Source organism: Lates calcarifer, linkage group LG4 (genome assembly GCF_001640805.2).
Source record: "Lates calcarifer isolate ASB-BC8 linkage group LG4, TLL_Latcal_v3, whole genome shotgun sequence".
Lineage (NCBI taxonomy): Eukaryota > Metazoa > Chordata > Actinopteri > Centropomidae > Lates > Lates calcarifer.
The window spans coordinates 16376147-16401127 of record NC_066836.1 but is presented as its reverse complement, the minus strand read 5'-3'; the positions used below and the strand labels follow the sequence as shown (position 1 = coordinate 16401127).

Here is a 24981-nt window from a genome sequence, read left to right as displayed (position 1 = left end):
TACAGAGGAGACACATTCTTACACGCCTCGTACAGTATGACCGATATAATAAAATAAAACGGATGTTTATTTAATCCATTTGTTTAGTCTATTCTAAAGTAAATATATTGTCTACTGACAACCTGATGATAAGTCTGTTGGTTCCTCTTGTGTGAACTGGCTTCAGTCCCCTTAGGATGAAATCCAGTGGCAGAAAGTAACTACATACATTCACTTAAATACTGCACTTAAGTACAATTTTGAGGTGCTTGTACTTTTACTGGAATATTTTCATCTGATGTTACATTATACTTTCACTCCAATACATTTTGAGAGAAAATATTTTATTATTTTATTATACTTTATATTATCTGACAGCAGTTACAATATATATGCTTACAAAATATGGTACATTGTTACTGATTAAGCCTTCAAAGAATAAGTTGATGAATAATAAAAAATAAGTTGCTATACCTTGACAAGGTACAACATTAAAATACTGCTTACATATCAATCATCTAAAATAATGATCCAATATCATCAAGACAAAGACTATACCACATAATAATTAGCCTACTTTTGAAACTTGCAGTACATTTATTGATCATACTTATGTACTTTTACTAAAGCTTTGAAAGTAGGACTTTGACTGGTAATGGTAATGGAATATCTTGTTATTACACAATTCTGCCTGGAAGGTCATGACTGAAAACAAGCATGAGTCATCCGACAATTACAGTATGCCTACAGTATCAAGCAAAACTGGATTTTGCCTGTGACAGTGAATAATGCCAGCTTCAGTGTCACAACACAACATCAGAGTGAATCACAATTTTCAGGCCATTCTTATATAGACACAGTGTGCTGTACTTCATTAAGCTCCTAAACAAACAGCAGTAATGTTCCTTTAAAGAAACAATGAATTCTCCATTATGCCTGATGTGACGCAGACATCAGCACACAAAGCCAAAAAATGAAGGCCTGCGGTTCATTTTTCAGAGCCTTACTGTACACCCCACTCACGTCCCTGCCAAGTTCTGTAATGTCCTAGAAGAATGTAACAAGGCACGTACGTTTTTTACATGTACAGTCATGAAGCCTGTGTATCAGACAGTCAATGAGTTCAGCTGTTACTGTATTTGTTGGGTAAAGCAGATATCTTTTCCATTCGGTGTGTTCCTGCTTGTACCTGTTCCACACAGATGCTTTCCAACCACTTGGCTCTTCCTTAACCTGTGAAAAACACTTGAGCAAATAACAATCATTATCAACAATAATCCTGCTGAGCTGTAACTTAAATATGAATCATCTTCACAGCTGATATTCAAGTCTGAACAAACAAAAGAAAAACTGTCTGCATTGACCTCAGGCAATATGATAAGAAAAAGAGATTACTAACAATTGAATAAGAACAGACTATTTTTAACCAGGACACAGCAGTCTTTGGTTATTCTTGTGGAAACCCCTGTCTGCTAAGGCTTTGAGGAAAATAATGCATGTTTGTTACATTCCAGGCGTGTAAGTGAGGGCTGTAATTCCTCTGCACTGTGTCTCCCCTCTCAGCACCGTCAGCAGTCTCCCAGTTACCTTTCACCTACTTAGTCTGCGCTGCAGACAGGAGAGGGTTAAACCAGCTCCTTCTTTGTGGACTGGCCCCAGATCACGTATGGCCTGCGATCTCCCTGGTGGAGTTTGTCTGGGAAAAAAAAACCCTAGGGCCTGTAATGTGGGCATTCTCTGTGCTGTGAACTTTCCCCTAATTCTCACAGTCCTTACAGAATAGATCTTTGCTGAGGAGCACCTCAGGCCATATCGTTAGCATGTTCCTCTTCCTCTGATGCGCTCGACAGTGTCACCGACTTCATTCATTCCTCATGTTGTCCAAGAAGAGATAATTAGGAAACCCTGACATACAATAGCTGTTTCGTTGAGCTTTGAGGAATATTATTTAAATTATGATCCAATACATCTCTATCTGATGAATGATGTCAAGAGTGCTTTATTCAGAGGAGCACAATTTCCATTTTAAGGTAACTAGGATTGTTGTGAAAGCTAATGATTGTATCTGTTTTTTACACTTCTATGTACTCAAATTAACTTGAATCTTTTTATTATACAGATCAATTCATGTAAGTGGAAATGATCTATATTCCTGAATTATTGCAAATTGGAATCACACTAAACTAACCAACAGAGAGCTTATACAGAGACAAGTAAGAGACATTAAATACAGTAATAACTAGATCTATGGACTGAATCACAGAGAGAAAAGATCTCATCAGTTGTGGTGTTACAGGACATGGAATACATCATTTATGACTGTGTGAACTACTGATATGAAGAAGAGGCTCAAATTCTCCCCTAAGATGTTGATGAGTCCATGCCATAAAGGTCTGGGCTTCATCTTTCACTGGCATCACTGTGGGTGGCTGGCTCACAGCCCGTAGTGGCATTTGCCACTGTCACTTTCATAATTTATTTTTACTCTTCAGTTCAAAGGCTTGTTTACAGTAAATGATGTCTCCCTGTATTTTAAAATGGCCTGTTAAACAAGGATGCATGAGTTCTGCATATCTATATGTTTTGGACTGACTATTTACATCACACTGACTGACCAAACAGGCGTGCTCTCTATTTTATAAGCGTAATCTAATATCATCATCATCCAGTTTCAGGATGTTCCTGAGCTCATGAATGCATTAGCTCACTTATTCAGCAATATTTAAAAATATAACACTCACTGTTAATTCAACAATATTTCACAATAAGGGATGTGTTTCTCTGCTGGGGACATCAACTGTTTAGTTTCCTCCAGCAGATAATGTAGACCCCGTCTCCCACAGTGCAGAGATGAAAGCCAATCTTTTTGTTATATCATGTCCCTCCTCTGCCTCTGACATGAATGGTTAACAGAGAGGTGGAGGAGGGACAGAAACCTGAGAGTAACTGCACTCCTCCCTCTCCTCAGCTGGCCAATGACAGGCAGCTTACAGCTTAGAGTTGAAGGCTGTGAAACTATATAACAGTGGGTGCTGTAGCCACTCAGCCAGGAGCTAGAGCTCTCAAATCCAACACAGGAAGACAGGGCAGGACACTGCACACTTCTGCAACAAGAATACACATTTCAAAGCAACAGTTCAAGACAACAGAAGAAATGAAGACAACACTGGCAACTCTGATTCTCTGCCTGGTGGTGCTCATGGCCACAGGTTTCCCTTTTGAGAGGAAAGGAGGATCATCCTCCGGAGGCGCTGCCAAGGAGAAGCGCGTACAGTATGCAGCGTGGGATGATGTGAATGTCATTGCCCACGGCCTGCTGCAGCTGGGCCAGGGGCTGAAGGAGCATGTTGACAAGACCAAAGTCCAGATGAGGGACATCTCCACCAAGCTGAAGGTCTTCAACCGCACAGTGACCGAGCTGGGAAAGGAAAGCCAGAGGCTGCGAGTGGAAGGGGAGGCCCTGAAGGTTCATGCCCAGGGACTGGAGGACAGAGAGGGGCAGCTGCTCAATGTAACGGCCGAGCTGAGGGAGAAGGCAGAGGAGATGCAGCAGGAGAGGAGGACAATGAGCGAGAGGATAAGCCGGCTGGAGGAGAGGGTGGACAGCATGCTGCAGGGAGATGCAGTGCTGTCTGACACAAATGCTGCCAAGAACAGGAGTGATGCTCGCAACATCCAGGTGAGAATGAAAACATTTCTGTTTTTGGGTTCCGATGATGATTATTTGTTTATGAAGGCAGAATTATGTTAAGATAAGGGGTGTGACACTGATTAGTTTGGAAGAAAATCAGGCTAAATGAGCTTGTCTACTGTATGTACAGCATTATTACTACATTAATTCCTTCAAAAGATTAAGATAAAGCCACAGAAAGTATTAAATATTGTTGTTACACTGCAACAGATGGTTGAAGAGACTCTTTGAGTTAACAGATGTACAGTATGTGTGGGACAGTGGGCTTTCTTGGCGGGGGCTTTTTCTCTCAGCTCAACGGCACTAAATCAAAATGCACAGAGGGCAAGCTGTAGGTGGTCGGTGTAGTGGAGAGAAGTGGAGGGGGGGTTGGTTAACAAGCCTGCATGGTGGAAGATCGTGGAGTACGTGCAGGGAAACACTAAGAAGCTGCCAGACAAAGGGATCTGTACGTATCAGCCACAAGAATGTGCAGCTGTCACATTTTACAATATGGAGAGTATTCGGCCACATGACACACAGTTGAAGGGGCTTATGAGAGTTGCTCCTCATTGCTCCCCGCTTTACAAAGCGCTGTGTGAGTCTGGAAGACTTTATAGTGGGATGGAAAATCCCGCACGGTGAGGGAGTTACATAACCACAGCACAGCCGGTGCTTGTCATAGATGGGTGGAGATGCGTACGTTCCCGACTTTTCAATGAAACCTGAAGGTGTTCTCGCTTGTTTGGTGGTCTCATTAAGTATTACGGCGCCACGGGCACGTTTTACGCACAAGCACAGTGTGGAATAAAGTTAACAAAAATGGTACCCTTGTGTTATTTTTCCGTCAGCTGATGCTGGAGGCTCAGAACAGACGCATTGACGATCTGATGGAGAGGATCAGACTCCAGCAGGAGAAGCTTGACAAGCAGAACGTGCGCATCAGGACGCTGCAAAGTCAGGTGAGCAAGCGTTACAATCAGCACACGAGCATTTCTGCACTACATTTCATAGAAACTATTGTGATGCTTTTTTGGGGGAGGGGGGGGGGTTTATTTTGATAGATTTTCTGCAATCAATCACTCATCCATAACTTTTTTCAGATCCAGCAATCACGACAGAGACCGTCCCCGCGGAGCAGCAGCACTGACGGCTCCGAGCAGAGAGGCGGCGTCGCGGAGCAAGGCGACTCACCAGTCGGTAAGTGAAGACAGAAAGCGTTCAAAATCCCCTCCTGACGCCGTTCTTAAGTCGACTGAACAAAATCTGACGCCAAATGTGGCCTGCCATCTGGTTAGTGAGGCCATAAAGAAGCTTAAATCACTGGCAATTAAAATCAAGGAATCTTATCAATTTGGGACACGCTTTCCTCCCCACAGTCTGTGTAGTTTAGCTTCTAATACCCTAATGAAATTGTTCAGTTGACACAGGATAACATTAAAACTATAACACGAGTAAAGTAAGTGAGGATAAGCTAAGTTATTAAGAAAATTCATTAGGCTAACAAAACAAAATAATGTACTTACTGATTACAGTCTTATTTCAATTACAGAGAGAAAACATATCTGTTGGGATTAATAGGAGTAGAGAAGCTAAAAGGCTGAGTGAACGTTGTCAGAGTAAGTCTCTCTTTTGTGCTGTAGTGTACAGTAATTGTAAGAGGCAATAAATGATGCCCTCAGTGTGCAGGCACGCCAAGCAGCTGCTGCTGCACCCGTCTGAATTGAACTGTGACTGGGCCAGCAAGTCATAATGACTGCTTTCATCCAGACTGTACAGGACTGGATACAAACCAACTGGGGAAGAGTTGAGACTCTCAGCTTCCCTTCCCACCACATTTTTTTGTCTCACTTTAGGAGTGTTCAGTCTAAACTGAGGATGAGGTGGATGATGGGAGTAAGAGAGGAATAAAAAGCAGAAATCCATACATATGGAATAAGTGGGTCGTAGTTAAAAACTGGAGGTAAACTTGAACGCGCATCTCTTGTCTGTGATGGTCACGGATGAGAACTAGGTGAAAGGTGAACACGGCTGAGGCAACAGTTGAGTTCAGTCAGCTGAAACAAATCACAATAACACCTCAGAGCTCTGACATCAGCAGGATTTGAGGAATGAGGAAAAAGAAACAAGTTTCTCTGGCAAGATTTCAACTGGGGGAAAGTTCACTGGTCCCAGAGAGCGTTCAGTCAGGGTCACACAGCTCAATGGGATTACTCACACTGATCATTTCTGCGGCGAGGGGGGGGGGCTGGAAAAGGCAAGGAGAGGCTTTGTGGAAATCTAGCATGCAATGTTCCTCAGATTACTGTCCTTATGCCTGAGCCAAGAAAAAAAATGGGAGGAAAACGAGGGGGGAAATGGGAAAAGACGGTCTAAATTTATCTGTGAACTTTGTACAGATATCCTCCGCCGTTTTGAAGACCACCTCCACCCTTTCTTTTTTTTAAGACGTCCAACCTTTCTTGTGTAAAACTAACATTTGTACTTCCCTCAAGAATGAGCAACCTTTCCCCTAGATCTGTCAGGGAGTCAGACACCCTCCCCACCCCCCACCCCCCCACCTCAGTCATCCTCCCCCATCCCTACACACAATCCCCCACCTCCATCTCCTCCGTCTCTCCCATTGTAATGAATAAGAAGTGTGCCAAAGTTCAGGAGAACCCCTGACCCCGAGGCACACCACAGCCACAACTGGCCACCATGAGTTCATGCCTCTGGAGGAAAGGTCATTACACACAAATGAGGTTTTGTGGTTCTGCAGTTGACTGGTGCGGTTACACTGGAACAATAAATATTCAACAGAAACCTAATCAATGGAATCAAAAGGAAAAAAAATCTATTTTATTTTGTCATCTAAATTGATAAAATAGCATCATGTGATGATGTCATCCACAAGGGAAAAGGATTACCGGAGGGGTGCTATTAGTCTTGTGCCTCATTAACCACATGACAGCTTCAATTGGCTCTGCAGTCCCCTGCTTTGTGTTCATGCAGTCTCAGATGTCCCTTTACAGCAACAGCCCCCCACCCCCACCCCCTGATCACTCCCTGAGCATGCACCAGCCATGCACTCCTGCATCACCGAGCGGCTGTTGTGCACGTGAGGGAGGCGTGACAAGCCAAACAGGGGAGGGGGAGCGGGGGTAGTCAACAGGGGGCTGAGGAATGTAAAGGGTAGTAGTGTGTAACTCAATAGACTGGAAGGCCAAGCAGTCATAAAAAGGGAAGTCTGCTTGGGAACTGGGAGAAGGGTCATATTTATAACAGAGAAAGACGTTATCACTCGCTGTCTCCCTTGTTAAGGCTAGGTCAAAGGCTCTATCGGGTACACATATCTCCAGATTTGCTGATAAGCTCACTTGGAGCGATAGTCTTATTTGCAAACACTTGGCTCTCACAGTAAAGAGAAACCTTTCGCTGGGAGGTTCTCTGACTGACTATGAATGACCTACTTACGAAAACTGGGTAGAGTAAACAAGCCACGCTCAGACTCACAAATACCTCTTTAACATACCACACATGACAGAATTAAATAGTGTCAAATTAGGAAATATGTAGATTGTAGATGACCTGTTACATTACTACAAATCCGGTGCAGTTTAAATTTGGCAGTGACCCAGCCTCAGTTTTACAAAGAAGTTTTTTGTTTTGTTTTGTTTTGTTTTTTTTACTGTCTCTCACAACAACAGTGCAAAGTTCAGGGGAGTAAAGCTGAAGAAAAACACGTCTGTTAAATGTGTCATGTATAAACAGCATGGGCAGCAGTGTAGAGGAAAGGCGATCACACTGTTCAGGACCTTGCAGTGATAATGTACAGAGTTGTTTGTCTTATCGTTTTTCCCCCCTCTTTGTTCCTCTTGTAGAGATGGCATCAGACTGTCATGAGCTGTTTTTGAGAGGAGAGTCCACCAGCGGGGTCTACACCATCCAGCCAATAAACGCAGAGCCATTTAAAGTCTTCTGTGAGATGACAGCTGGTAAGTGGAGTTACACTTCGTCAGCGCAGCTCGGCCAATAATTGCCAACTATTCAGACAATAAGTCACTAATGTCAAAGAGTAGAGTAGTTCAAAGTCGCCAGAGTCTTCACTAGAGGCTGTTGTTTTGACTGATGAAACATTTTCTGATCAACCTCTCTCTGTTCTTCTGTCCAGATGGTGGATGGACAGTGATCCAAAGGCGCCAAGATGGCTCAGTGGACTTTGACCAGCTATGGCAAGCCTATGAGAAAGGCTTTGGCAATCTGAATGGTAAATGACTTTTGACTTTGATCTCACTCTCGCTAACTAGCACTGAACTGGCCAGGTGCTAGCAGGAGTGGCCAGGGCCAGATTAGTTCACGTAGCATTACAGTGTTTACAACCACCACATCGGGGGCATCTTATCGCAGATAAGCTTGAGGAAGCAGAAGTGTTTCAGCTGCGGGGTACTTTTCTCACACTTCCTCTTCTTTGCCCTCTTCTCCAGGAGAGTTCTGGTTGGGTCTGGAAAAGATCCACTCCATTGCCAAAGATGGCGGCTACATCCTCAACGTCAAGCTCTCCGACTGGGGGGATGACTTAGCAACCGTCCGCCTCCCCTTCCGACTGGGCGGAGAGGAAACCAAATACTCGCTCCAGATCCAGGAGGTCGACACTTTCAGCACCTTGGAGAGTTCCCTGGGCACTGACGCCACCTCCGGCCTGCCCTTCTCCACTCGCGACCGAGACAACGACCAGAAAAATGACACCAACTGCGCCAAGCACCTTTCTGGTGAGTTGTAACTGACAATCACAGTGACAAATAACTCATTTTAATTGAAACTTGAATGCAGCATCTAACCTGATATTGTTCTTTGTCTAGGTGGTTGGTGGTTCAGTAACTGCGGTCGCTCCAACCTAAATGGCAGATACTTCCAGAGTCCTCCTCCCAAGCAGCGACACCAGAGGAAGCAGGGCATCTTCTGGAAGACCTGGAGAGGCCGCTACTACCCTCTGAAGTCCAGCAAAATGATGATCGCCCCCACTGCAATCGAGAACAAGTCATAAAGAACAGGAAGAGACAGAGAAAAGGTCAAGACAAAGAGAAGGAGGGAGAAAGAAGTAGATTTTGGACTATTCTTTCTTTTCTTGGTGCTCAGTTAATGAGGTAGAGGTTTCCATTTCCCTGGTTGTCTCCCTGCGAGGAAGACTTTATACCAGAGCCAAGGCCCTCAAAATAGAAGCAAAAAGAACTCACATTAAACGAGTTCCATGTTTCCACTGCTCTGTTCTCTGGGAGACGGGCAGATTCCTTCCCTGCACCTAAAGCCACAGATGGGAAAAAGAGACAAAAATAAAACATGCAGTGGATTTTTTATTTTTTTTAAGTGTTTCATTTTAACCATTGCAGTCAATTCCTTCTGTTGGCGTGAATCAAGGGCCCCTAGTCCAGAGAGTGACGCAGAGCGAGTCCAGGCCTGTCTGCTGTGCTGTGAGCCACAGAACATTTCCAACAAGTCAAGACTCCTCACCAGACTTGCGGTGGCAACAGCGCATGCGGACTGTTGTCAAGTTTAAGTGTTAACTTTGTAGCGAGTAAACAGCACTGTCAGCTCGAGAACAACTTAAGAACTGCACTTGTTTTGTAGAGGATTCATTCACGTAGGAGTGAAATGCAGGACTTATTAAGCAAGCCTTTTAAACCCAATGGCGCGGACCAAATGGTGACTTAGTTACAACAAAGAGACATATTCCACATGAACATGATGAGATTAGTGTTCAAAAGTGTTGTGTAAAGTTATAAAATCACTGTAAACTAGGATCACAATGCAGAAACTGTGTTAAGACGTCGGAAAGCAGCTCCTGGGGCACTGAAAACCATTTCAGCCTTTTGTACAATATACAGTATATTCTGCCTATAATTGTGAGTCAAATTGAACATATTCTTCACTCACTTAAATTTTTCTGTGGAGATTTTAGTGATGTTAAGTCATATTGACTACGTTTAAGATGAGAGACATGGTTTTGTACATAGTGTATGAAGAAATGTCGTCTGTCTTTTCAGAAGTGTAACTGTTACTGATTTGTCGTGACATTGTCTGTGTTGTTGTGACTTGAGAGTTTGTCATTGTAGATGTTTTCTTTTCCTATTTAAATGATGTAAAGAATCAATATATATATTTCTGGTGCTGCCTGTTTGTAATTTATATTGTCTTTGTTGTGTTTAACAGATGTAAGATTGTTTTTTTTAAGAGAAAATACTTGTCTTTTGGCCAAAATGAGCCAATAAAATTGATTTAAACTAATATTGCATTTTCTGTGTGTATCATGTGCCACTTAAAGTGCTCACCTCACATAACAGAGTAAACTGAAAAGAGGACAAAATCACAAATATTTCACAAAAACAAAGATGATTTTTAAAATATAGTGAAAAACATAACCACACCAAGAGTCCGTGTAAGTGAACAGGCCCATGCTCAGATGTCTTTTCTATTATATATTTTGTTATATTAAATGCTAAAAATTTCATCACAAACTAAGAGAGAAAGAAGACATTTCAACTTGCTCATTGTTCACAGATTTTTCTTTTCTATGTTTAACAATCAATGCAAAACTCAAAAGAAAATTAATAAACAGTTTAATTTTTAGACATGACCAAACCTGTCTGGATGCAGAGATTTTCTCTGGAAACTGACTGCAGGCCCAAAAACACAGAGCAAAACTGAACCATTTCATTGAGCCACACGTGGCAGATCTCTTGTATCTTAAAGACTTTAACAGCTTAGTCATATTACCTGGAAACAAACTTCAGTAGCTTCAAGGTGTCAGTTGTAATTTTCATTGCACCACTTTCTGCCTCGTCAGGCTTACTGTTAATGTGCTTCATCCGCAGTGATCCTCCGAACACTGACAACTGGTTAAGGATCAACCTCTGTAACAGCTGATCTGATGGAGTGTGCGCTCAGCTGACCTTCAAGGCACTGGTACAACGAGTGGACATCAGTGCCTGGTTCTCACGCAGTAGGTGATTTTAAAACCAGGGGGACAGCATTTGTTACCTGCAGAGAAAAACGAAGAGCATAGTGGGTGACTTACTCAACAAACCTCTTGATAAGATTGCTCTGTGACTAATGGAACAATCTTTATCACCAGTAGTTCGATATAAGAGCTAGTTTTACACAACAAGCAATGAAGGAAGAAGTATATACTATGTTTTGTTTGTAAAAATCTTAACATGTAAAGTAACTAAAGTTATAGCGAAGTAAAAAGTGCAATATTTTTTCTGTAAAATGTAGTGGGATAGTATAGAAGTATTGACATGAAAACATCAAGTAAATTACATGTACCAAAAATGTGTACTCAAGTATAGTTCTTGACTAAATGTAGTGTACTTTCCAGTACTGACAACAGGTATCTTCTTGTCTTAGTTCTCTTAATGAATAACAACCACATTTAGTAAAATATTCTGCTACATGTACCACTCTTATACCTAGCCACAACTAGTATAAGCAGTTACCAGGCAACCAGCAGAGACGCCAGGCAACTGGCACTGCTCCCAACCAGAAGGTGTAGTTTTAACATTCTGGTTTTTGTACAGATAAAACAAATTTGAAAAATACGTTTTCGATGTAGGTTTTATTACCTTTGGACAGAGCCAGACTGGTTAGCTTGTTTACGCTAGCTACCCGGTGTCTAGCTGTAACATCATACTTGACATATGTGTCAACAAAATTGTGTATTTTCCCGTGGCAAACTGAGTTCAAAGTCCTCATACGTATCTCTGCAACTACCTGTTTGTTGATGTGTGCAGCAGATTCCCGGTTATATAATCTCAGATCAAGGTGTGGCATCGCTCACCTTTCAAGAGTACTCTATTATCAAAAGGTTACCATGGAAACTGTGCTGTCCACAAAGGAGGAGACCAGAAGGACCAACAAGCTTCTGCTGCTTCACTTGTGAAAGGTTTGGAGTGCTTGAAAGCCCATGTCGTTATAGCAGTGGCGCAAGTTTGGCTGGGTGCAGCTCTGACTGAATAGAAGGACATACAGTTAGGATACAACTGAGGCTTTGAATTGAATATTAATCCATGAAAACACTCTCAAGACTAGTGGGTTTTCCAGTAAGACAGCCTGCTTGCACCCTGCAAAACATTAACAGAGTGGCAAATGCTGCAACTGACATACATACCATATAACGTGTTGAATAATAAGAGTGCAGTAAAAGAGAGCATGTGATTGATTCATACATTTATTCATTATCATGTACAAATTGTATTCCGGTGGTACAAAGCTGTTGTAAGACTCCAGTGCTCACCCTCCTGTTGTCTTTATTGCAGTAAAAAAAGGAAATACCAGCATGATCAAGAGTCAAGAGGTACTTTGGCAAATATAAATTATGTGTTAAGAAGGCAAGCAGACATCTCGAGCAATGTAATGTGAGGGGAGAGAACGGCGCAAACATTTCAATGAGCAGCTTCTGTCAGCACTCATTAAAAAAAAGAATAAAAATCCATAAAAATATTTTATTCTAAACAACACACACTTAAAACAAGTGGACAGAGGAAGAGCCTTGGTTTTCTTCCTTCCTTCATCATTACACAAACTGCCAGATAAAGACTCACAGTATGTGTGGATATTGCAAGTCTGTGTGAGTGTGCTTGTGAGTGTCTGTGTCTATGCATGAAATAAACTGTATTTTACATATAGTGTGTGAGCTTATGTCTGCAAATATGTTTATAGATTCTATTTTATATCTGTGAACTGTAACCCCCGTTTCTACCGCTGACTCGAGTGAATAAAACAGGTGGAGGCAAGGGGGAAAACAACACGATAACATTTGGCAAAAACCATCACGGTTGAAGATGAGGACGTGGGTGAGCGATGAGTCAATGTGACACAGCCTGCAAATATTTCTCCATATGTCCTTGTCTTTGTTCAGCTTTCAGGGTGAGACGCCAAATCTCTGTGCTCATAAACCATACCCCAGACTGTACACAGGGAGGGGTGGGGCATGGAGGAGACAGGGCGAGCGAGCGAGTAACAGAACAAGAGACAGAGAGAGCAAAAGAGGGAAGTGTGGTGGAGAAGTGAGATGACTAGTTCGTAGGAGAGAGAGAGTGGCTTGTGGTTGCAGAGTGCCTGATAGTCTCTCGATGACAGGGGTTAACAGTTGGTGACGGGGTTCGGGATGGGGAGGTCGGAGGAGGTAGGGGGAGTAAAGATCGGCGGTGAGCTGGAGGGAGTAGAGGAGGACAGAGGGGAAACTAGACTTCACTTCTCCCCTGTTGTCTCATTTCAGAGGTATTGTTGTAGAAAGTGCAGCAGCATTATCTCGTAGTGCTCTCCAGACTCAGGGCAGCGAATACTGTGTCGCTCGTTGGGGTAGACCTGCAAAATTAAAACATGGTAAACAAATTATCATGTGTACTACATGTATGTGTCCTGTAAAATCTGCTTACAAAAACACTAAAAAACTGCACTGCAAGTGTTACTCTTCATATAAAATCCTGAAATTGATTCATTTATTGTATTAGATCACAAACCAATATACCAAAAACATTTACTGTTGTTTGTGTTTGGAGTGCAGACTTATGTTGAAAAGTTGTGTAAATTATGTCAACCTAGCATTGAGTGATTTCATATAGCAGCATCAGAGAGATGTGTGGATGCAGTAAGGTTTATGATGCTAACCTGAAGCTGGTAGGGCTTCCCAGCACGGATTATCTGTGACACTAGGAAATTGGTGTGGAAAAAGTGCACATTCTCATCTAGAAATCCGTGAAGAATCAGCAAACGATTGGGCCTGGAACAACAAGGGTTACAAGGTTATAACACAATACATTAAAATATGATAGGCTTCCATTTGACTGTAAGACATAAAGTGCAATTTGTGAAATAACATGTTGCCCAATAGTAAAACTCCACGAACTTCTTGTTTTAAAAAAATGGACATCTTCAAGGATCCAAAGAAATTTACAGAAAGCTGAAATACTGCAGCTGCAGGGCTTCAGTGACTCTCTAGTTTGAATTCAGCGTCCAAGATCAGTGCTCCAACATGTCGTTTGTCAGGCCCTCAGGGTCTCTTTGCTCCCTAAAGACAGGCTTGATTTAGCCTGCCAACTAAAATATTAAGTTTCAACCTTGCAGATTTTAATGATTAATATAAGGAATTTGGGCCTACTGTTTTTCATGTCTAAGAGGTTCAAAGATCATGAGTCAAATTTTAGGTCAAAGATGTAAACTATTTGATAAAACAATGGCATTGCCTCATGTGAAACAGAATGCCCACATTGTCTCTGGAGCAGTTTCAAAGAATACGAAGCATGACTGAACAGGAACTAGAATCAGTCATGATTAAACATGTACAAATATCTATGAAATTACACAGGCCATGCATTATGGTTAAAAACAGATCAAATCCCACATAAACAGGCACTCTTGCCAGCTTGTTAAAAGGTGTGTGCACTGACTCGCTAGGCAGCTTGTCCACGTGCAAGGCCACGGATCCTTCCTCATAGCCGTGCTGGTTGTTCTCAGGCACATCCATGTAACGCTCTGTGTAGCCGGTGTCATAGGCCATCCACACAGTCACTGGGGCACCTGCAATAGCCAGCTGGTAGGAAAGCACAATGTAGTCAGATGGATATTTAATGTAAGATACATTTTAAAAAGTATCTTACTATGGAAAGGTGTTATTTTGTTCAGAATACAAGTAAAAAAATGGTAGAGGAGGAGGGCAGTGGTTTACATTTACTGTATGGTTTGCAGAGAGATGTTACATTGCAGTGTACTCTAAAGCTGATGTTATGGCTCAGCTGGATATACATTTTGGGGAAAAAAAACAAAACTAGCAGATAAAATGTTCAGTCTAGCACAAGGATGTATCCACAGATATCTTTACTGAACTAAGGCTGTTAGTATCAGACTGTAGCACTGTCCAACACTGACACCATGTGGATGTAAGTGGCAACTACACGTCTAGTTCAGACATGAGACTTTAAACTTTAGAAATGAATAAGGTAATTCTCATTTTAAAGTTAATTCATTATACACAGTGATACAGACTCTTTCAAAACACTGTTTTGAATTACTATTTCTGGCTAAAGGAGACAGCAGAGAATGCTCACTGATAGAATATTATAACATGGATAAAATGAGGGCTGAAGGGCGAAAAGGCCTCCTAACCTTGAAGACATTAGGTCGCTGGATGAGGCCCATGAGTGAGAGGAAACCCCCGTAGGACCAGCCGTGGATAGCGACACGGCTCAGGTCCACAAAGTTAAACTTCTCCGCCACATACTGCAGCCCCTCCACCTGGTCCTCAATCTCCACCTGACCCTGGAGAAACAAAGGCAGATCATGTTATTTAAGCTGGCATGTGTGCATCTAGTTTATGACATTCAGTGCTTTTTCTATTTCACAACAAATGCACTAAGAGTGCATTTATTTAATTATCTGAGTATTACTTTACCATTTTGTTTTTCAGTGCTCCTTCAAATTCAAGGCCCCTCTGACAGGAACCCCTCCCATCAATGACGACCACAGCATAGCCCAGAGAGGCCAGTGTGTTCAGACGGAGGTACTTCATCCCCTTGAAGGAGTTGTTCACCAGCTGCACCTGAAAACACACAGACACACAAAACGTCCCTCTAAATGTTAAAATGGATTTCAAAGTACTATTTGTATAGTATCGTATCGTATTTACTATTTTAGAATGGCAGCCATGACGGGATCTCATGCCATATGATCAAATCACAGACTCCAGTCAGAATAGAGTGGATATAGCCACAAACCTGTGGGCCTCCATACACAAAGAGAACTGTTGGGTGTTTCCTGCCAGGCTGCAGGTTGTGAGGTTTGTATACCATCCCATAAAGCTGGAAACCCGACTTCCCTGGAAAGTCAAAAATCTCAGGTGGATTGTAATCTCCTGGGCAACCTGGAAGATAGGTTAACACATGTGGACACCGTGTTAGCAAAACTACCAGGGATCATGGGTCGAGACTAAGTGCGACTCCACCTAAGACAAACAATTTTCAAAACCTGTGAATAAAATCATAAACTAAAGCACACAAAAATATATTACAAGTAAAGTGTAATTAGTGTTTTAAACCAGAAAAACATTAGTATTAGTTTTACACCGCAATAATATACATACCAAACACTTGATTTGTGTGTTTGATACAGACATTCTGGAACCAGTCCTGCACTACTACTTTCTGGTATTTTATTCAGACTCTTCTGTAGAACCAGTCTCCTACCTCTAAAATAAGGTGTTTAAGGCATACTTGGTAACACCGTAATGTCCTGTGATTGGGGTGACTAACAAAACAGACACATTCGCCCCCTCTCTCCTGGCATATTTAATCAATCATAAACAACAATCAACGCCAACACAAAGCGCTGATGATGACAACGTGTTTGAGCACCACATTATCTGATTGCCGTCAGGATTGTCTGGAGGACGGTACTACAGATCAAACTCACTGTCCTTGATCTAATCAAAGCCAGACTTCAACTTTCCCCTACAGACTCTGCTCTATTGATTGTTCCAAAAATAAAACCACAGATAGGTGGCCAACCTTCATACTTGGCTAGACTGCTCTCTAAGAAAAACTAAATGGGATCAATTATGTAAATGCCATCTCTGTATACTCAATCAGAATCAAATCTGTGTGCTAATTTACAGCTTCCTTTTTCAAAGTTCAGGCTTGTAATATTTCATGAATAGCAACAGACCTGAGATAACCTCAACATTTTAAAAAGTTATTGTTCAAAAACGTAATTAAACGTAACTATCAGCACCATTTATTTTCCAGTGTAGCAGGTATTTTTGAAACATCTGGCAAGTAAATCAACCAGATCTTAAAGAGGCATATTAAACCAGGATCTGGTATTTGAGCAACTCTTGCCTGACTCCTCTCCTTTAGCACAACAAAAACTGCTTTTTAACTACATCAAACAAACATTTTACTGTTGGAACACTTCTTGTTTACAATACAGTTGGTGTTTGCTACCACCTGTGTAGACACACTACAGAGGGCAATGTGTGGCTTTGTATTTTTGTTGGCAAAACAAACCACAGTATGTTTGATGTTTATATCAGATTCTGTTTACCTGGTGATTCCATCATGCTGGCCCAGAACTCAGGTACCATGTGTAGTGGGTCACCTTCTGAACTGGTGAGTTTGTAGACGTGAACACATGGAGGCGTGCTCACGTTACTGTAGTGGCTGACAAAAAAGTCAAAGTTCTGCAGAAAGAGACAGGTGAGATGGAGGGAAAAAACATGTAAGTATAGGCAGGGTAGCTTTATACAAGGACAATAAAGGAAATGAAATGCTACACCACACACTACAAGGATCTGTGTTACAAGGACCAACAGGAACTACAGTCAGTGTAGAACACTGCTGACAGCCACATAACATTTATCCCAGACTATCCAACCAATCCCTGGCTTGGGATTGGTTGGATATTGAGGTAAAGTGTTCTCACTGATCTGCTTAAATCTATTCCAAATCTTCTATCTGCTTTACTCACACTAAACCACAATTTGCACTAGTAGTCTGTCAGCGGTTCTGATTTACTTTGATTTTAGGTCATAACATGAAAGTGAGTTAGAAAAAAATTAAAATATAGCATTGCTTTTTTTAAAAATATTTTTCCTCCAAACAGCAAAAATAACTGGTCAACAAAGGCCTAACTGTAAGTGACACTGTTTGTTAAAACAGCTGGCTGAGAAAATAAAATAATGGACGGAAGAAATGCGCATGTATGTATTTTAGGGACTCTTAGGTAAAGAAACAAAAGGCTTTACCTGACTAACAGAGCAGCTATGAGAGAAGCCAGGTTTGGTTAGTCTGACCACATCTCCAGGTGAGTCATAGCTGACCACGTAGAGGTGGTGCTCCAATGGAGTGTCTCTGGTTCCCTGGAAGTACACCAGCTTTGTTGCCTCATTGACCCAGATCTGTGAAGACAAAAAATAGAAAAACGGAAAGGAGAGACTTCATTGGTCCCACTGAAACGTCTTCATATCAGCCAACTTCTTAAAGAAAAAACTTTAAGATGTTTATGTATGCTGAACCCTAACATTTGTGAAAAATGACATCCATAAAACAAAAATCCCCAAAAGAAGCAAGAAGTGAGTGTGGCTGCAAAGAGGCCTGGCAGAACAGAGAAGATACCCTGAGTGAGCAGATGTCAGATCAGTTGTAGACTTTAGATAGTGAAGCCCAAGTCCTTCATGTGATGTAGATGTAAACACCCTCAATTTAAAGCTGAGAGTTAGTCAGGCTTTAACCCTATAATTATTGTTTCATTTCAAAACCAATGTGCAGAGTCAACAAAACAAAATATAGTTAACTATCCAAATGCTTTGAGTCTGACTGCACTGTATACACCTGTATTTATTTCATATATCCAACACTGAAGGACTTTGTCTAACCTTGGAACCATGTCTTGCCAGCACTTCCCATTCTCCACTGGTCAGTGTAATCTCCTCCTTGATTGCACATCTGAACTCTCCTGAAGAAAACAGAAAACAGAATCAACATGTTCCTTGAAATATCAAAACCTCTGACGCAGCTAAGTTCAGATGAGATAAACTAGACAAGCTTTAAAAACACACACCTACATGATTATTTGACAGATGTCACTTAAAATAAATACAGAAGCATCTCCTCGTCTCTTACCCTCTATGTGTTGGTAGTCCTCTGCCCAGTGGTAGCAGCCCGGTTGTAACAGGGATGTGATTTTATACAGGTGGCTGAAACCTGTTTTAGACTCATTTACCCAAATGAAAGTAAACTCATCTTCTGTAGTTTGAATAAAGGGATAGAATATATCGTGAACCTGTGGGAAAAGAAGAACAGTCAGCCTACTGAATGCTTACAACAAAAAAACCTAACAACACTCACAACCATAGCAATTGGTGAAACAAGACAGATAACCACGGTAACCAAAGAGTGTGGTGTGTGAAAGGACGTACATTAATCCAGACATCAGTGGTCTCTTCATAGATTACGTATGGCTGTGTGTTACTGGGCACGGCCTCCAGGCTCTCCTGCCTCTGAGCTGGATCGTCTGTGACAGGGATGAAGAGGGCTGGAGGCAGCAGGACCAGCTGTAGTTTCCTCTGACTGCGGTCCAGAAGCACTGCCCAGCCACTAGGGGAACACAGAGCAAGCAAAACTCAAGAGATTGCTTTTTACTTGACTAATTGATTATTATTGCTTGACAGAAACAATTAACATAAGCACCTTTCCCATTAACATAATGTTTTTAAATGCTAAGGAGAACATTATCCACGTGTCTCTATTCATGTCACAGTATTAGAAGTCCTAGAATGAGGCTGTATAGCTCTCTGGTGGTTTATTTTGAGAATGACAGCATCACTGAGTCAACAAAGTTTTGACTGTAACACTCACTATTTGCCATCACTCGTCCATCCTACTCTGGCAATGTATTCTGTCCCAGGAAACAAGGAGGTGAAAGGGACGACCAGTTCTTTATCTTGCATGCTCACAATCTGTAGGTACAAGCATACACACAAACACATTAGGAACGTTCAATTATCATGCTGGAGAATAAAGAAAGATAATGACAGACTCACTCTTCCTTGATGGTCTGTCTTGATCTCTGCCAGCTTAAGGGTAGCCTGGGGATTTTTGCTACCTGTAAATAAATACATAAAATATAATAAAATATAAATGATCTAAACAGTCAATAAAACTATTCACTGCTCCAAGTGCACAGGGCTACACTGACCTGTACGAGGATATCTGTACGCGTCTGCTTTCCGCTCCTCCAGTGCTGGAGATGGAACATGAATAATTTCTACTTCTGTCTCATCCACCTCTTCATACAGAAGGTACACTGTTTTACCTCCGTTAGGGTCTGACAGAGGGAGAAAAATAATTAATTCAGTAACAGTTTATACAGAAAATTGTGTATACACACAACAGAACTTCAAATACCTAGCAGCACTGGCTGTCAGTTAGTCATGTTCCTTGAGTACATGAAATATTTGGGTAACTAAGATACTAATTGCTGACCTTCCACTGCAGAGGGGCTCCACCAGTAACCAGTAAAACGGTCAAACTCTTCCTGGATGACAAATGTTGCTACACCTGCAGACTTGGGGTCCTCCTTAACATTATCCACACCTGGAACATATTAAATAAATTAGGGGGAAAAAAGCTTACATTCATGTAATGTTACTGATATAATGGTAAAAATAGAAATTACATACAATGCTGTAAAATTACAACTTGATTCAAAAAAATATGACATCAATTATATTTTCTTGCATGTAGTTTTAAATGAGATGGTCAACGACTTGCAAATTAAATTAGTTGTTCTACAGTTGCCTGCACTAGAGAGGATTTTGTATACAGAGCAAGCAAAGCTGATCAAGTAACTCAAAAGAAACCCAGCAGCTTCAGACCTTTGTGGCAGTAAGTGAGTCTCCTTTCCTCGCCAGTCTTAATGTTGGCTATCCATAGGTCATTATTGTTGATGAAGGCTATGAAGTCAGGGTCTCCAGGGCAGACCTTGGGATCCATACGGGTCCCTGAGCACTGGGTCTTGATCTCAACAGGCTTTACAGGAGCAGACTGCTAAAACCAAAAGACACAATCTTAGTTGTGGGGAAACAGATGTCGGAACTGGATGCAAAAATATAGGAGGAGGTAACTGCCGTCTCAAACGCAGACAGATTCACTGACATGAAAATGTACACTGCACAGTCAGTTACACCTTGATCCATCTGCAGGTGTTCTTAAAGAAGTGTGGTCACCAAAAGGTGTCTCGCCTGCTGATGACAGAACCATGGGAATGAAAGACCAACGGCTCACTTTGTACACTGCCTCACAAGTGCAAAAATTATTTTCCCAATACTCATCAACTCCTTTAATCGTATTTCTTCAGCATAACCTCTGAGTAAAGGCATGTCCTACACACAAATGCTGCACTTCACTGATGTTTTTAAATGTAACAGTTGTTATATGATAGCAACAGTTAATTGACTCAAAATCCATGCAGTGTTATACACAGTATGAGGCTGACACATTAGAATTCACCATCCCTTCTTAGAAAAGAGAGGGAGAATCTGAGAGACACCATGAAACAGGACTTTGGCAAATTAAAGTTATCTTTATCAAAGTTACAGAAGGCACAAACTGCATAGGTGACAGATTTTGGAGGGCCCTTAAGATGCATTTCTCATAGTAAAACAACTGTAAAACAATCCTGATCAGTATCTCAGATTCAGGTACAATCAACTGAAGTCACAACTTAAAGAACATTCAACAAACAGAAATTTAAACAAACAATAGTTGCAAAAACTCTCACAGAACTTATCTGCTAATTCTGAGACGACCCTAAAAGGAAGTAAGTCTCGAGTTTCACATGAGCTGGATTTATGGCAAAGTTGTCATCCAAGCCCAGCACACAAATATCAACAACATCTGATTAAGAGCACAAAAACTGAAGCCCTGAACAACAGAAAAGGGAATATGGTCCCATAATATTTTTTCTTCCAATGATATCTGTTACACTCCATGGCAAGCAGGGTGATAGTTCAGGACTATATGCTATTGCAAATATATTCAACACTGAAACATTCGGATTTTAAACTATGGCAACATATTCTATGCACACATTAGTGCATTACTCATGCCCAATAAATGGATGATACTACACTGAGAGTCAAATCAACCATTTGCAGCACGGAATCAAAATGCATGTACTCAGTGCCAGGCAGACGGTTTTGTCATGAAATTCAAAGCAAGAGATCAGCTCTGCATAGCAGAGGCCTCTAATATCATTCCTCTACTTAAATTGGGGCAAACTATCTGAGTTAAGACACAAACAGGTGTATGCAAATATAAAAGCTGCACTGCAGAGGTATGAGCTTGCAGACTTGATCTGAATTAAATCTGCCCTGGGAATCTGGGAACCTGGGATTCCAAATTGAAGGGAGAAAAAAAATCAGCAGTATACTCACGATGAAGCCATTGTTGCCTCCATCCTGACAGTAGAAGAGGCTATTGCTGGCTTGGAAGAGAAACAGGCCCGTCTGAGCATGGTAGTCATAGGAGGTGATACCAAATGCTCCCAAACGTTTCCGCTCTCTCAGCAACTCCTCCTCTCGGGAATAGGCTCCCTGGTGCGGTGTAGCCTTAAAGAACCAAAAGGATATACAAAAGATATATAACATTTCTTATAGTCAATACTACTTTATTTACACAGGGCCAAATCATAACAGAAGTTATCTCAGTGCACTTTTCATATAGAGCAGGTGTAGACCATAATCTTCATAACATTATTTACAGAGACCCAACAATTCCCAATAGACTAAAGACATTTTTTTCAATACAAGTATGTTGTGTATACAGGTTTTAGTGTGCTAATATATGCAGTATCATTACTGTGAAATATTGCTGACACATTCAACTGACCCATCCCCCCAGAGAAAATAACTGTATAATGGTTGTACGGTGAAAGCATTCCTCTCATAGTTTCTACCACAGTTGCTGAATCTCGAGTTTCAGAACATATTTCAGGTGCTTAAAAAAAGCGATATAGCCACACCTTCAGGAAATGCTTATCTCATCCATTAATGAGACACATCACCCTGTACTGTTTGGCACTGGCATCACACAAACAGGAAGAGAGGGGGAATTCACCTGGAAGTGATCCAGCATCTGTTTCCATGACAACACTAAAAGGGCCTCTTTACGGATCTTCTTGGGGATTTCTGAGTAGAGTAATGAGTTCTCCCTGCTCCCATAAGGCATTCCTGATAAGTACAAAGGCAAATTCAACAACAACAGCAGCAGATAAAAAGACTTGTACTAACTGGAAAAGGAAAAAAGGAATGTATGATTGTTTTAATGTTATGAGGCAATCATGTTCTGCAGCATAGAGCAGGAAAATATGACCGAGGTCAAGGGAAAGGAGTACAAGGAGGCAGTATACAGAAAATACAAATCAGAAGCTGATACATGAGATTTTGTGCTGCATCATCAATCAGCTTACCGAGGTAGTACAACCGGTGGGAATGGGGTCCATTCTCATCCTTCTTCTGCACAAACTGAAAGTCATGGGGGGCCTTGTTAGCAATCATGCCCGAGTACTTCCTGCTACAGTGGATAATGTCACGAAGGCCCTCCCAAGAGTGTTTCTCCACAAAGAACTGAGACGGGACATCCTCCATCTCCACCACCTCCGTACTGTCTGAAAGGCCGTCCACAGCCGTCATGCTCACTGTCACACAGCTGGATGGTGACATCAGAAAGAAATGATCAGAGGTGCAGACACCCACCCATACCTGCACTTGTGCAGTCCTTTAATGGAACTGATGAAAACATTTGTTCATCAATCTACGTAAGATGAACCCAGGGTGTCATAGTGGGTGTCATACCTTTTCCAGATACCCTCTTTGTTGTCACAAAGTCTGACCCTCTTGACTCTATGCATTCACCGGTCAACACGCCTCACTCCGACTGTGCAACCTATGAACAAAGTACAATCGTAATATCATTCAGAATTCCTGAATAGAAAATAACAAATAGTGTTAACCATGGTGACACAATGGGGACAGCAAGTATTTATTAAGACAGCTGGGTCTGAACATACTTTTGTATGCACCAGTCTTTTTTCTTAACTGATAAAACTATCTTGACTGGGGGACAGTTTTACATTTTTTCTTTTACATGCATCAATCCTCAGATTAAAAAGCAGCAATCAAGCAGAGGACATAAATCATTCATTAAGTTCCTCTTAAAAGAAACATGAAGCTGTAGATTTTAAAACTTCACTTAAGGATCACAATTTCTGTTAAATCTCTCATGTGAAATAAGCAATATGTCACCAGCTCTGCTGCAGGTGAAGTCCAGGGTTTAGGGAATACCCCGCATTCCTCCCTCTATAATCTGTGCTGGGTGAGGGATCAGTGTGATGTAAACAGCAATGGGAAAATCATACACTTTCAACAACTGATTGCTTATGTTGGCGTTAGAAAGATGTCTGATACTGTGGTGAGGTGCCTTCAGTCTGTGTATGAGAAACACTGAGCTCACAACAAATACACAAACCAGCATACATTTGCATCTGCATGAGGCGTGGACTGAAGAGTATTTATGAATGGAGATCACCCAAATGAACATCTTACTGGGTATTTAGCTGTACAAGAGGAAGTGCATCTATACTACTGACTGTCTTCTGTTAAAAACCTCCGCTGAACATTAAACTTTCACCTAACGTGGTCTGTCTTATTGTGTAAAATACGTTAAAATGTAAAGAATTACTCTGCAACTTGTAACGCTGTACAGGAAAAGGCCCTATTTGGTTCAACATGGTTACTTGAGAGCCTTTAGCAAACCATTTTTAAGGGTGGGGAACGAGCAGGGTGAAATATATATCACCGGTACCGTTAATGTGAACAGTTAGCTAGCCTACAATAGATCTTTGTTCTCGGATTTCAACTAGTCAGTCACTCTGGGAAAAAACACCGGTAAATTCATTTGTGTTAACACTTTTAACGGCACAATCGTTACATTTGGCAGTGAATGACGAAACCCTACGTTGTTAGAAAATGACAGTCATGAAACCATGTCTGTGTTTTAAAAAAATTTGCTTGGCTACATTTTGACATGACAGCTCTCTTCTGTCATTTTCGCTCTGAAGCTAACTAGCTACCTACCGCTAACCTAGCTAAATGCTAGCTAGCCGCTGACTAGCGGTTTCTGTAAAAAGAAAAATCTGGCGCTTAGACGACCGCCTTTATGAAATAAGATAAAATTAGGGAAAATACTTACCGAACTGGCCACTGTTTCTTTAACCAAGTTGTAGAGTGTATTAGCTTGGTGTCAATAAACAGATTTTGCAACTGTTAAAGGTTGTATCCATGGCCCAGACTGGCCACACACAAAATGTAGCTGGCTTCCAGATCGGGAAGAGGAGGAACCTTGAATCCGGTCAGTGCACACACCGGTACGTTTTCAGGGCCGCACTGTCGCTCTGAGCAGGCATCAGCGCCGGTCAGTGCTGCGCTGTGCAGGGCAGGGTGGACTTAAGAGACTGACTCCTGTACTCCATACATTTGTTTTAACATTTTCTCATGTACTGGCTTGAACTGCACACCGAACTGCGCCACCTTATGGCAAATATTTAACTCCATCCAGATTGACCAGTGAAAAAGACACAACCGTTGGATACTTAAACATTTCTCATAGCCACTGTAGATTTAAGTTCCATTCAAACCAACTTATCCACTGGCGTTCAGATGTTCTTTAAAATTGTTGTTCATGTTCTGAGTCTTTTTTGTTGAAACCATGAAATCAAGCAATCACCTTTACTGAATAAAACTA

The 24981-nt window shown here is 41.6% G+C and overlaps 2 protein-coding genes across 3 annotated transcripts; one reads left to right on the top strand and one right to left on the bottom strand.

Annotated features, from left to right (window-relative positions):
• Window positions 1-3003: 3003 nt before the first annotated feature.
• Window positions 3004-9913, top strand: angptl4 (angiopoietin-like 4). Its single transcript, XM_018677076.2, has 7 exons — window positions 3004-3658; window positions 4501-4611; window positions 4753-4849; window positions 7513-7626; window positions 7803-7898; window positions 8116-8400; window positions 8491-9913. The coding sequence occupies exons 1-7, from the start codon at window positions 3134-3136 to the stop codon at window positions 8673-8675; spliced, it is 1413 nt and encodes a 470-aa protein (XP_018532592.1). The 5' UTR covers window positions 3004-3133; the 3' UTR covers window positions 8676-9913.
• Window positions 9914-11837: 1924 nt separating this feature from the next.
• On the bottom strand, window positions 11838-24713 carry LOC108883672 (dipeptidyl peptidase 9). 2 transcript variants are annotated; one of them, XM_018677073.2, is made up of 21 exons: window positions 24430-24713; window positions 23034-23124; window positions 22649-22887; window positions 22297-22409; window positions 21615-21788; window positions 20055-20226; window positions 19663-19773; window positions 19376-19504; window positions 19221-19282; window positions 19036-19136; window positions 18597-18774; window positions 18301-18460; window positions 18054-18133; window positions 17424-17576; window positions 16724-16859; window positions 15400-15545; window positions 15078-15224; window positions 14792-14944; window positions 14077-14219; window positions 13298-13409; window positions 11838-12994 (listed from the first exon to the last, which is right to left on the bottom strand). In XM_018677073.2, the coding sequence occupies exons 2-21, from the start codon at window positions 23087-23089 to the stop codon at window positions 12902-12904; spliced, it is 2658 nt and encodes an 885-aa protein (XP_018532589.1). In that variant the 5' UTR covers window positions 23090-23124; window positions 24430-24713; the 3' UTR covers window positions 11838-12901. The 2 variants fall into 2 exon arrangements, with proteins under 2 accessions (XP_018532589.1, XP_018532590.1); XM_018677074.2 differs by having other exon boundaries at window positions 20055-20223.
• Between the last annotated feature and the right edge of the window lie 268 nt (window positions 24714-24981).